General features: G+C 32.6%; 1 protein-coding gene across 2 annotated transcripts in view; it reads right to left on the bottom strand.

Moving 5' to 3' along the window:
• Positions 1–1329: 1329 nt before the first annotated feature.
• Positions 1330–14198, bottom strand: part of fam184ab (family with sequence similarity 184 member Ab) — a 250893-nt gene continuing 238024 nt past the window's right edge. For both annotated transcript variants that reach the window (XM_678210.10, XM_005170195.6), the window contains one exon: positions 1330–1886. In XM_678210.10, coding sequence (XP_683302.2) covers positions 1805–1886 — 82 coding nt within the window. In that variant the 3' untranslated portion in view covers positions 1330–1804. The remainder of the gene's footprint in view (positions 1887–14198) is intronic.

The raw sequence follows: 14198 nt of genomic DNA, 5'->3' as shown, positions 1-14198 counted from the left end.
TTATCCAGGGCCGAGTCGCCAGGGCAACAGTTCTCTTAGGAGAGAACTCCAGACTTCACTCTCCCCAAACACTTCCTCCAGCTCCTCCAGGGGGATTCTGAGGCGTTCCCACACCAGCTCAGAGACATAGTCCTTTCAGCGTGTCCTGGGTCTTCCCCAAGCCCTCTTCACAGTGGGACATGCCTAGAATACCTCCCTAGGTAGGCGTCCATAAGGCATCCGAGCCACCTCAGCTGACTTTTCTCGATGTGGAGGAGCAGCGGCTCTACTCCGAGCACCCTGTGAAGGAAACTCATTTCGGCTGCATGTTTCCAAGATCTTGTCCTTTCGGTGAGAGTAGGAACTCGTCTATAGGTGAGAGTAGGAACGTAGATTGACCGATAAATTGAGAGCTTTGCCTTTGAGCACAGCTCCTTCTTTACCACAATGGACAGGTACATTGACCGCATTACTGCTGCCGCTGTACCAATCTGGCTGTCAATCTCGCGTTCCATCTTTCCCTCACTCTTTAACAAAACCTCAAGATACTTGAACTCCTCCACCTAGAATAAGGATTTTCCTCCAACCTGGAAAAAACAAGCCACCTCACGTAACATGTCAAAATGGAGGATGTAGTAAGTCCGAATTCCATTTATACTTTTCACATTCATACTGTATAGAACGTACTTTTCTAACGGCTGAGTAGTACGTTTAAATTCAAATGCAGTACCTACAGACTAGTAAGCGGTTTCGGACGCAGCCAGTGTGTTTTTAACTTGGTTTCTCTGAGGCCTCAGTGTTAAAAAATTCACCAGCGAGCATATCGTGCCCAGGTTAATGCTTGGAAATTGAAAAAGCCTGTCGGCCAAAATAAGAGGCTGCATACAGTTAAAAGCTGAAGAGAAATCCACAAAGCATAATCGCACATGAGTTCTGTCAACCTCCAAGTGACCTGTCACAAAGTCCAGTAATGTTGTTGTGGCATCCTCAGCCCCTTTGTGTGACTGATAAACAAATTGAGTAGATTTTAGAACATGCTTTTCTCAAGTTGAAAATGAATCAGGTTAAAGGACGATAGTCCTCCATAGTAATAAAATAAAATAAATCTAATTTCCCTGGATTATCACACATGAACTTACCTCTCATCACTGATCTCTGATCTTGCTTCACTGTAGATTTCATTGTTCTTATATCAAGAAAACGCCAAATGACAATAAAAGTGTTTATTTTTTCTTCTTTCAGGGCAATATGTGTTGATGTTTATGAAAATACAGGCATTTCCAATCATACGTTCCTCTGCTTTTAGCTCCTTGAATGGTCAAAGTTCACTCACATAACAGACACGCTCGGTTAAATGTCACAATAGTTATTTATTCTTACGCATACACCAGTAATATAAATATAAAATATGCATTTGTTTTTAAAATTAGTGAGACATCATTATATCTGTGTTGAGACATCCATACAAACAGTTTAATCCTACCAAAATTGATAATGCAGCTGTAACAAAGTCATTACGGTGGCATTCTAAAATTAGATACAGGAGACAATACTGTTGTTTTAGTCGTACTTTTTTGTTTTTCAATCTTTTAACAAATAGTAATTAGCAGCGTATGCACCACTCTAGAAACTGCAGTAAAATGAAATGTCAGACATACCTATCAGCACTTTAAAAACAAGAAACCCATTCACAGTGGGGAGAGAAAAAGAACAAAAAGAAGAAGAAATGAACGGATGTGTCGTAAAATGATTTGACTTTTTTCGTTTTTTTTGTCTTTTTGTTCTTTTGTTTTGGTTTGGTCGACATGCTCTTTAATTGCAGAAGTCAGAAGGAGAAATACTGAGCGAACCACTCTTGTCTCTGGGGGTCCGGAGAGGTCAAGGCTGATTCTTCTCCTTCAGGAGGGCTGAGGGATGAAAACACACAGAGACGGAGGAGAGGGGAAAAAACACAAAGAAAACAGAAGGAAAGACAGTCAGAGACGTGGAGAGAATCACAAAACCACGGTAAACCGCAGAATGAGATAAGCTACTGCTTTTATTTTAGGGCTGAAAACATTAAACACTGGAATGTCTTATTATTTGTGTGTGTACTTGTTTATATGGTTTATAAGGACATGAGACATTGTATAGTGACATGGGTATGACCTAGTACTCTAGATAGGTATAATAACATGGTTATGGCCTAGTTGTACTCCATTAAGGTGGTTAGGAGGACATGCTTTGTGTCCTCGTAATTCAAAATGCTGAAAAATAATACTTAAGGAGGTCTTTAAGCAATGACATATGTATTTAAACCACATTTTCTTTGAGGGTTGGGTTTAGGGGTGGGGTAAGGCCTTGTAATAAGTGTTTTTTACAATATAAAAGAAGTTTTATAAACTAATTTCGAGAGATGCATGTGATATGATTGATCGCAGCTGGTCCCTTATCCGTAATCAGTGATAATCCAAGATTGATCCAAGCCTGCCAAATAAATAGACCGATTTCACCCTACTGCCTTATGTTCGTTTATGGAAGAATCCCCCCTTCCACCCCATCTCCTCCTTTTTCCTCCATACCAGATGGAGCTCTTGAGATCTACCCGATCTCGGACCCCCTTACATGCTAATGAACCAGGCGGGATGCCTGGGCTCAATTGTCTCTGAGGTCAGGGTTCTTCTCTGGTTCAGCATGCCAAACCTGCTAATAGCACATAGAAATATCTATGTGTGAACTCTTAAAAATGCATTATGTCTATCGAGAGTCGTCATAAACCATATGTACAGTACAAGTGTGTCTGTGTTTTATAGTCAATGGGGTATTTTTATTTGCAGAAATGTACTGTACCATGGCATTACTAGGAAGTATTATGCAAATTCCATACCAATTAAAATTGTATCACCATTAAAAAAAGGTATATGAAATGAAACAAACATACAGTCTTTTCTTTTTAAATATTGCCCAAATGATGTTTAACAGAGAAAAGAAATTTTCACAGTGTCTGATAATATTTTTTCTTCTGGAGAAAGTCTGATTTGTTTTATTTCAGCTAGAATAAAAGCAGTTTTAATTTTTTTTAAAGTCTTTTTAAAGTCAAAATTATTAGCCCATGTAAGCTATATATTTTTTTGATTGTCTACAGAACAAACCATCATTATACAATGACTTGCCTAATTACCCTAACCTGCCTAGTTAACCTAATTATCCCAGTTAAGCCTTTAAATGTCACTTTAAGCTGTATAGAAGTGTCTTGAAAATTATCTAGTAAAATATTATGTACTGTCATCATGACAAAGATAAAATAAATCAGTTAATAGAAATGAGTTATTAAAACTATTATGTTTACAAATGTGTTGAAAAAATCTTCACTCCGTTAAACAGAAATTGGGAGGGGGGGGGGGGTTTAAACAGGGGGGCTAATAATTCTGATTTCAACTGTAAATATTTAAAGAAAAACTTTTGAAACGACAAACTAACTTATATATTGCAAAAGTAACAGTATATTTAAAACCAAATCAACAACTTGGAATAAAAGAAGTGAGAATTATTATTATTATTTTTATTATTATTGTAGTTGTTGTTATTTTATTAAATATAAACACTTAATTAGTTTTTCATATTTCAGGCCATATATATTACATAATAATTTTTTTATTAATATCAGTAAAGAAATTAATAAAAAATGAATGTAATATATGATGATTATGGACATTGGGATAACTCATTAACAAAGTAATGGGGTATGAAAAAAAATCTGTTATTTGAGCATTTTATTCTTTCATTTATTTATATATTTCTCTTAAAAAATGACCAATTTATTATAAAATTCAAGTTTTTTTTGTAAAACCTTTAATTCACAGATGCCCAAACTAGGCCCTGTGGGCCAAAGTTGGCCCATGGGTAAACTTTGATTTGACCTGCATGCCAGGGAGAACGATGAGGAAGGTTGGGGCAAATTTCTTCAACAGAGATTGTCAATTTTAATTTAAAATTCTAATCTAACCTTTTTTGTTTGTTAATTGTTGAGTTATAAAGAAGTAAACAGAAAATAAATGTTTCAATTAAATGTTTTGAATGTATCAGAACTTTAAAAATGTTAATATGTAAACACTTGACTTGTAATATGCTACTTGATGGATAGAGTACAATGCATTTACAACTCGTGTTATACAATAAATGAGATAGTTTGCTTTTATTTTAAAAGGTTTATTGTAAACTATAAAAATATATAATTATTTATATGATTATACATTTTTAAATAATAATAAATTAGGAAATGACTTTTGGCAACTTTAATGTAATACATTTGGCTCACCACCCTCATTCAAGTTTGTTTTTTTGCCCTTTATAAGGAAAGCTTAGGGCACCCCTGCTTTAAGTTCTGTCTATGAAATCTTTCCTGTGCGCTCATTAAAATTAAATTCAATTGATGTTTATTTTTTTAGCGCTTCTTACAATATAGCTTGTGTCAAAGCAGCTTCACATAGTTCCAGTAAAGTCCAATTTGAGAGTTTAGTTCAGTTCAGTGTGGTTTAAATTTCACTGCAGAAAGTCCAAACCCTGAACAGAAACTCCAACCAAGTGCAGCACCACAAGTCCCAAAAAAAACTTCTTTGAATGCAAAGTGTGCTGTTTGGGTGATGTTGTCGACCTTGGGCTCTTTTTCAAGTTCTTCTAGACTAAAACCTGCATTCAGTCCTGATTATTTAGCCCTTCAGGTCAAAGTTAGAAACATTTTATTTCTCCTTAACTTTTCTGCTGTTTAAAAGACTGAGCACAAACACAGCTCAGTGTTCCTGCCGAACCTTTGATTGTTTAGTCAGAGGAAAGACTTTCTCTCCATTGTAAAGCTTCTCTCAAGTGTTTCAGCATGCAGTGTGTTTCTGACATTCTCTTACTGACTGAAAGTTTGAAGCCTCCTGCTTTTACTTCCACACTACAATTTCCCATCTGCAGCTCTGAGAAGACGAAGCAGAGAGAGACGAGTGGAGTTCTACAGGAGACCGACTGTCTGTCTGTCTGTTTACTCCATCCATCTATAAATCTGTCCATCATTCTAATTGTCCAAACATCCACCATCCATCCATCCATCCATCCATCCATCAGTCTCTTTATCTATCCATAAATCAATTTTTTTCTTCTATCCATACATCTTTTCAGCCACCAATCTGTCCATCTATTGGCACCCCCTATATCCATCAATCCATCAATCCATCAATCCATCCATCCATCCATCCATCCATCCATCCTTCATCTGTCCATGATTCTAATTGTCTGTCTGTCTGTCTGTCTGTCTGTCTGTCTGTCTGTCTGTCTGTCTGTCTGTCTGTCTATCTATCTATCTATCTATCTATCTATCTATCTATCTACTGTACCTACCTACTTACCTACCTACCTGTCTGTCCGTCCGTCCATCCGTCTATTTATCTATCTGTCTATCTATCCATCCATAAATCTATTTATCTGTACATCATTATATTTGTCAATCCATCATCCATCTACAATTCTACATATCGGTCTATCATTCAAATTGTACATCTATTCATCCATCTGTCTGTTCATCCATCCATCCATTCATAAATCTATCCAAAAATATATCCATCATTCTAATTGTACATTCACCCATTCCCTTTATCTATCCATAAGTCCTTCTACCTATTCCTTTTTCTTTCTTTCTTTCTTTCTTTCTTTCTTTCTTTCTTTCTTTCTTTCTTTCTTTCTTTCTTTCTTTCTTCTTTCTTTCTTTCTTTCTTTCTTTCATTCTTTCATTCTATCTTTCTTTCTTTCTTTCTTTCTTATTTCTTTCTTTCTTTCTAATTTCCAATAATACATTTTGTTCAAACTTAAAAAAACAAACAAAAAAAAAACAGCATCTGATGTTTCATGACTCTGCCATTTAATGCAACGACTACGGATGGATTAACATGCCATGGAATACTCTACTATGAACGTAGTTTGCTAAGCCACCACACAAGGCAACTGTAACCCACTACATACTTCATACAAACATATGTAATATTTTCAGTCTACCAGTCCTTGTGTATTCAAACTTCTCAATCTTTAGCATTCGTGGCTTGAAATCTCATCTCTATTCTCTTATATCTCCAATGCAATCAATGTGCTTTTCTCTCTGATGCCTGAGCTGCAGCAAACTCAATTTAACGCTCAATCGAGCATTTTCATCAGCAACTTCTACCTGCACTGAGACACAGGATAATGCACACCTCAAACACACTCAATTGACTCTTTAAGTATGCAAACAAATATTATGAATAACACATTGTTTATATCTATTCTGGTGACAGGTTAGAAAGTACTTTTAAACTGTTTTTGATAAGTGGTTTATGTAAATGTGCCAGAGGGATACATTTGACTATTGTGATGCATCAAGCATTTTTATTCATGCAGTAAACACCACATTTTTAATAACAAAAACAATCATAACAATAACAATCATATATATTTTTAAAAATAACCCAGCTCTCCTTTATAAATCATTAGACGTAAGATAATCACTTTAGATGTTAGCTATTTGTTTTTTTTAATTTTTATAATAAATTATGACGTTTGAACAAGACAAATATATGTCATCAACCTACCTCTCCTTTTATAGAGCATTTAAAACATTTAAATAAACAGTAAACAATCAACATATTTTGCTTCATGTTTTCAGACTGTACATTTAAAAACTGCTGAAAATGAATGCTGTCAGCATTTAGGTAGTGTAGTGCAAAAATGTGTGTAAAAATTATTTGAAGTGAACACCAAACACAAGCTGACTAAAAGCTGACTAAAACCCTAACTGTTTATTAAATTGCAAATTTGACTTTTATAATTGGTTTATGCAAACTTATGCAAAAAACACATACACAAACATAATAATAAAAAGTTATGACAGCTTGTGTTTTAAGTTACTTTAATTTAAAAAGTTATCTATCTATCTATCTATCTATCTATCTATCTATCTATCCATCCATCCATCCATCCATCCATCCATCCATCCATCCATCCATCCATCCATCCATCCATCCATCCATCCATCCATCCATCCATCCATCTATCTATCTATCTATCTATCTATCTATCTATCTATCTATCTATCTATCTATCTATCATCTGCCCATCCATATATGGGCCATTCTTCAACTACGGGCACTTTTAGCCTTATGAATTTGAGTAAAAAAAAAAATGTTAAAAATTAACGTATAGCCTCATAAGTTAAAACATTTTGTCTAGTTTTAAGATCTGTAAGAGGTCAAACTTCAATCAGAAGAGAAACATTTTTTTCCATCGTGAACTCAACAAATGGCAATTTCACTACACCTCAGTATACAGCTTATTTCAAAATGAAATAAATTATATTTGTCAAACATTGTTTTAGATCATTTTTGTATCTAGTTTAACCAAACTTTCCACAATATACATAATAATTATACATTTGTTAATTACTGTAAATAAATTAATTGTATACTGAATTGTACACCTTGTCACACTCTATTTGGTTAAGAGCTTATTAGAAAATAAATAAACTGAATTTGTATATTAAATAACTTATACATTGTGAATACACTTTTAATATGTGATGAGAACTTTTTAAATACTTTTTAAAAATGTGTGTGGTGATGAAAACAACAGTGGTGGAAATGATATTTCAATGGTTTATTGTGAAAAAAATTAAACATAGCTTCACCGATTAGCTTTGAATTGATACTAGAATTTCATGTATACAAAACACTCTTATTTTCCTTCATTTTGTTTGGTTTAAAAACATCTTTGAAGGTACAACATGTTTGGAAATTACGTAAAATAAATGTATTTCCTTATCAAGCAATATTTACCTTGATTTTTCAAGTGTTGATCCCCTCATCTTGAACATGTTCTCCAATGTTACTATTCATTTTCATGGAAACCACCTAAATAATCTTTCACACAAACTTTTTAAAGCGACGTTACAGTGTTGTGGTGGAAATGACACTTTACTGTGCGACAGCTATAATTTGTATAAAAATAATATTGCTAGTAGTCTCACATTAATAACTATAAAATATTTAAATTATTTCACCAGTGCTCAATTAAGATACATTAATAGATATCAGATAAATAATCTTATAATGTTATTTTCATTGTTGAAGTTTAAAACTCTGGGTGTGTGGCAAGGTGAAAACAGTGATTTTGACACCTAAAAAGAGGTTTAATAATATGAATATATAATAGAAAGCAAGTAAAAAGAGGTTTAATAATATATAATATATAATAGAAAGCAAGTAATTTTTTAAAAGTAGGTTTTATTGTTAGTTTGACAAAGAAAGAGGAATGTGAACAAAATGATATATATTTTTGGATATATGATCAAAGGACATAAAAGTGCCAGTAGTTGAAGAATTACCCATAAATATTATCTGTCCATAATTCTAATCTCCATCCATCCAAAGATTACTGACGAATATTACTGATGAATATAGGTGTTCATTTCTACATCTAAAAACATTTCAAAATGTTGTTTCTAATTAAAACAAGAGGTTTGAACTAGTTACTGATAGGACTATTTAAAATAATATTAATATTAATAAAATAACAATTAATATTTTTTTTTGTCAATTCTGAGGTGTAAAAAACATATAAATGGCCTTGAAACAAAAACATATCAAGTAAAAGCCATAATTCAATAGTTAATACTAAAATAGGTCCTCTGTTATATAAATTGTGTTTAAAGGACTTTTAACATTTTAATTTTCACAGAATTGTTAAAAATTCAACTATGCTTGATATTTCCTGGTTAAACGAATATCTTAAGAGTCAAATTACTCACAAGCAACATAACAAAAAAAAAATAAATAAATAAATAAATAAAATAAAATAATCTTTATAAAATATGTTTTTGACCATTGGATGTATCTATTCTTTTCATTTTCCATGCGTTTTTAAAAACTGCACTTTACTACAAACTCTTTTACAAACTAATCTAATTCATCTTGTGACTGGCAATCAATTTTTTCCCAAAACTATAAAAGTTTTAGGAGTGCATGAGCAAATAAATGTCACTCTGACATGAACTGAACCAGAAAAAAGAGAACAAAACCGTGCTTAAATCTTCCAGACTGGAACACTTCCAACACTCAAAGCTCATTTACCTTCACACCATCATGCAAAAACACTCAATGGCCCTTCACACCAGATCATACATTTTGGTTCAACAGTATGGAGTTATATCTGTACCAATAAAAATTTAAATAATAATAAAAAAATGAACATACTGTAACTATTCAGAAAAATGACCAAGATACGTCATTACAAAACAAGCAAAACAATCTAAAAATGAAAAAAGTACACAGTAACAAAAAAACATGCTCCCCCAGTATGCTTCAATCACATTAAAGCTCAAATATAATAATAATAATAATAATGATGATGATGATGATGATAATAATAATAATAGTATAATATACATATGATGAATATTTATATTATTTAAATAAATAATAATACATTATTTTTACTCTTTATAATATTTACATAGATTATATAAATATTTGCATTTATATTATTTTTTATAAATATTGTAAACAATATTATTTATATTTAAATTATTTATATAAATAATAATATTTATATCATTTATATACATTTTATATTAATATTAATGTTTACAATATTATGATATATCATGTAAAAATCATATATATATATATATATATATATATATATATATATATATATATATATATATATATATATATATATATATATTAATACTATTATTTATATTACTAATGTTTATATTATCCATGTAAATAATATAGATATTATTATTATTCTTTTTATTTTTATATTAAACATTAATATTTTAATATAAATACTATATTATTATTATTTATATTATTTATTTAAACTATTATTATTAATATTTATATCATTTATTTAAACTATTATTATATTATTAATATTTACAATAATATTAATAATAATAATAATAATAATATTTATATTATTTATTCAAACTATTATTATTATTATCATTAGTATTTATATTATTTATATAAATATTATTATTGATATTTTTATTATATATACTTCAATGACAGAAAGATGTCAATTATATATCATCTGCTAATCAGAGTGGACCACCATTATTCCCGCCCCTGTGGCAGGTTTGTCCCAAAACTCCGAAACAAATATTTGCAAAGTGTAAGCAGGGGGCTGTTCCAGAAAGCAGGTTATGTGACATACCCGGGTAAGTTTGAGAGTATGTAGGTGGATAACCTCAACTTTGGTTCCAAAATCGGAGGTAACTTCTGGGTATGTTAAGTAGCCATAGCAACTTACTCTCTGAAGATAACCTGCTCCGGAGCAGGTTATGTTCAGAGAGTAAGTTGCTATGTTTTAGAGTTTGTCTGTTTTAGAGAGTTTACTGAGCATTGCATGCTCTTTTGATGGGAATATTTATGGATATGGACACACAAATACAAGTTTTTTCGTTGTGAGAGGGTTATAAGTGCATAGTTTTTTTCATAACCAAATTCATAATGTCAATGTATTTAACAAACCTTTTTGAAATCAAATGTGACAAACCCCGGGTCTGCACTTACCATAAAAAACATTCAGTGCAGCTCTTTGTATTCGCGTCAGGGCATTTTAGGCAACTGTACAATGTGGCAGTAGGACCACCTGTACAGTCTGCCTGGCACTGAACTGCTTTTTACACTTTCGTACAGTTCCTTGGTCATACATTACTGCGTATCATTATACAGAAGATTCAGAGCACGGAAATAGCGTAGTGGACAGTGCGTCGATAAAGAACAACGGAGCGCACAACGGAGTGAGTTCGAATCTCACATAAAGATTGTGTGTTTTTTCTCTCCTTCTGCACCCTCACATTTCTGTATAATATTATAAGTGGCAGCTTTGTCTTTTGTAGGAAAATATATAATTAAAGATGTAGGACGTCGTTCTTATATATATACATTCACGCACACACACCTACATTTTTTAATATAATTTTTTTTCAGGGTTTCTAAATGCTATTGTGTGCATTAATTGCAGCCGATTTTAAAGCTCCATCAGTCACTAAAGGACACTGATAATATAAAATTTGTCCAAAGTATAAGTGTGCAGGTACAACTTAATTTTCTATCCTTAATCTTTTGGTGTTTCAACTATTAAACTCATTACTGCTTCCACTTACCAGCTCATCACACACCCCACCTCATCACTATATGTTGAGGCTAAATGGCTGATTTTCAGGAAATAATGATTCAAGTGTATAATACAAATATAGTAAAAAAAAAAACTATAAAGCAAATGTTGCTTAACACAATGTTTATTTTTATTATATTTGTATTATACAATAGAATCATAGGCACTACATTGTTACTTGCTGGAGGACAAAAGATACCCTTTTCTGCCTTATACGATGACACGTACCTGCAGCCTGACCCAGAGGAAATCTCAGTGACCCAAGCAGACAAAACAGATGGAAGAGTGCTAAAAAAAATATATTATTAGTCAAAAAACTATGTTTAATCAAATAGTTTGGTCTGTTCATTTCTTAATTTCCTGAAATAAAATGAATGATTTTTTACACTGCTTTACACGCACGTTTCAACGTGTAACATATGTTTCATATACATTTCTCACCTTAAGTTGATGCTCATGTGACTTTATATTTGAAGATGGACCTTATACAGCTACTTTAGAATTTAAATATGTAGATAAAAGATTTTGTGATCCAAGAGTAATATTCAAATATGGAAAAGTGCAGAAAATTCTTACACTGCTTGTTAGTTGAGGCAGAAGGAACTTCGTCTGCATGCAAAATAAAAAGAACCTAAAGCTACCTGACAACAATCACTTACAACAGTGACAGAGTGTGTGGTTTAAGTCAAAAACTCAACCACTGAAAAGCCTTTATTATAGGACACAGCAGTTAGACAGGCCTCTTTCTATTAGCTGCATGTCAGAAAGCATATTCTAGAGTGTTAAATAAAGAGCTCCAGTAATTAAATATTACCTTTTATAATAATGTTTCTGTCTTTAATGACTTTGGACAGAGTTCTAGCTCCAGAAAGATTACAATTTCTATAAGCCTTATTAGTCAATACACATATTGTGGCCTTAAGAAATTAATGGAAGGAAAATTAAATGCATGAATGGTTCCACAACATACTCAAAAAGGATGTTAAAGAGTAGTTTAATTTATCATTACAATAAAATTGAGGGTGGCATGTGTAATTTAATCAATTAATAAATTTTCTTATTATTTATTTTTTATTTTCTTATCTATTTCTTATTCTATATTTCTTTCCTTCGTTGAAGCAGATGTGTAATCTCTGTGTTTAAAACCTCCAGCTTCGCCTCTGTAAAGTGCGTTGCCCTTTTTTTCTTACCGTGACTTTCTATGGTGACTCGTGAATTCGGCGATCTACTGAAAATGCCTTCAGGTGTGTGCCGTGCACGCGCATTAACCCGCGGTTATCTTCAGGAGGTTGATTTAACTAACTCTTGTCACCTGTTTTGGAACCAACATACTCGCGGTAAGCAGGTTTTGGGTAAATCAACCGAGAGTTTAGGTTTTAGCAGATGGTAAGTTAACCCAGCTTTCTGGAATACCCCCCAGAACCTGCTGCTTCACATTCATGATTCATGATTTATGAAAACAAATTCAATTCAATCCATTTTTATTTCTACAGCACTTTTTACAATGTAGATCATGTCAAAGCAGCTTGCATAGGTAAAGAAAACATGTAAAAAAGAATCTTTGAAAGTTGAAACATATAAAAAAAATGAAGCATATTGGGTGAGATTACATGTTTGTTTTCAGAGCTTATTTTCTTTCTTAATCTGGTATTTTGGACATTTTCTAGAAAATTTACGTTCATTTTTTTAAATGAAGTTACATTAATTTTATTGGCACATCAATGTCATTTCAAACAACATCAGCCAAAACATGCATAAACCGCTCACAACATGCCAACTGTAAAAAGCACAGCCAAAGGTTTATTACAGACAAAGAGCAAGAAGATTAAAGTTGAAGAGCATATAAACTCCAAAACATTCAGAAGAGATGCAAAGCGTGAAAAGAATTCAAATGTTCATTCTCTTCAATGTAATGCGGACACAGTCAAAGACATGACAAATGAGTCATATAACTTCCATAAACACAAACAGAAAACAGGACACATGGACAGACAGCGACCCCCAGCATGCACTGCGATGGTGGGGACACATGCTCCCATTTGCATTCCAATGCCATTTCCAAAGCTCATGTATGGGACTTCAGAAAGTAACATTATGCATACATGTACTGTACATTATTGTGTTAGGAAAAAAGCTCAAGTATCCCTTTTATTTGCCTCATAAAGCTTTCGGAATGGAATACTATTATTTACTTTGGTATTATTTTGCATACTGTGTGAAGTCTTATTTATTAAACGTGATGCAATGTGCAAGAATTATGTTGCATTATGTTGCATGTTTAATTTACCGTGACTTGCTGTTAGCATTTTAAATAATCAATCCACAACTTTTGTACACAAAACTGATCACAAGTTTGGAAACATACTGTTAAATTGTACATTGATACATGAAAAAAAGAGTATCTTCTGTGGACCAAGGCTGCCTTTATTTGACCCAAAACACATTTAAAGGTGCAGTATGTAAGTTTGACACCCAGCGGCTGAACTAGGTATTGCTCCTGGATCAAAACAAACGCAAGCGCAGGTTGCCAGATTGAGGACAAGAGCAAGAGATTTAAACCGCGTTCTAACTAAAAGCAACGGCACCGGATAGAAGGAATATTTTCCATATTAAAAGGAGTTTTTGTCCTAACCAACACCTCGAATTGATATATTAGAATTGACATTTTATTCAGTGTTAATCCTAACAATGTGAGTTTGAATGCCATTTTACATGACGTTTATTGCCAAACTACTGAAAGCAGCAGCAGATAGTTCACCTCAGATCTTGACATTAAATAAACCGTTTGAAATTGAGCTTTAGAAGTAAATGCATATCAGTGATTAAGCATGTACATTTAATAATATTAAAGAGGGTTAATATGTATTAAACAGATTATAGACCTTATTTCGTGAGTGTATGCATATTCTGTGCTTCTGAATGGCTGTATTTAAATTTCTGTCATGTTTCATCTGGTGCAAACAGCCAATTTGCTCATCACTGCGTATCTCGTCACGAAGCGTGTTATTAGGACACAGGGTTACATTGTAACCTGCTCAACATGT

This window comes from Danio rerio, chromosome 20, assembly GCF_049306965.1.
Source record: "Danio rerio strain Tuebingen ecotype United States chromosome 20, GRCz12tu, whole genome shotgun sequence".
NCBI lineage: Eukaryota > Metazoa > Chordata > Actinopteri > Cypriniformes > Danionidae > Danio > Danio rerio.
The sequence above is the reverse complement of the archived record's forward strand: the minus strand, read 5'-3'. Positions and strand labels throughout refer to the sequence as shown.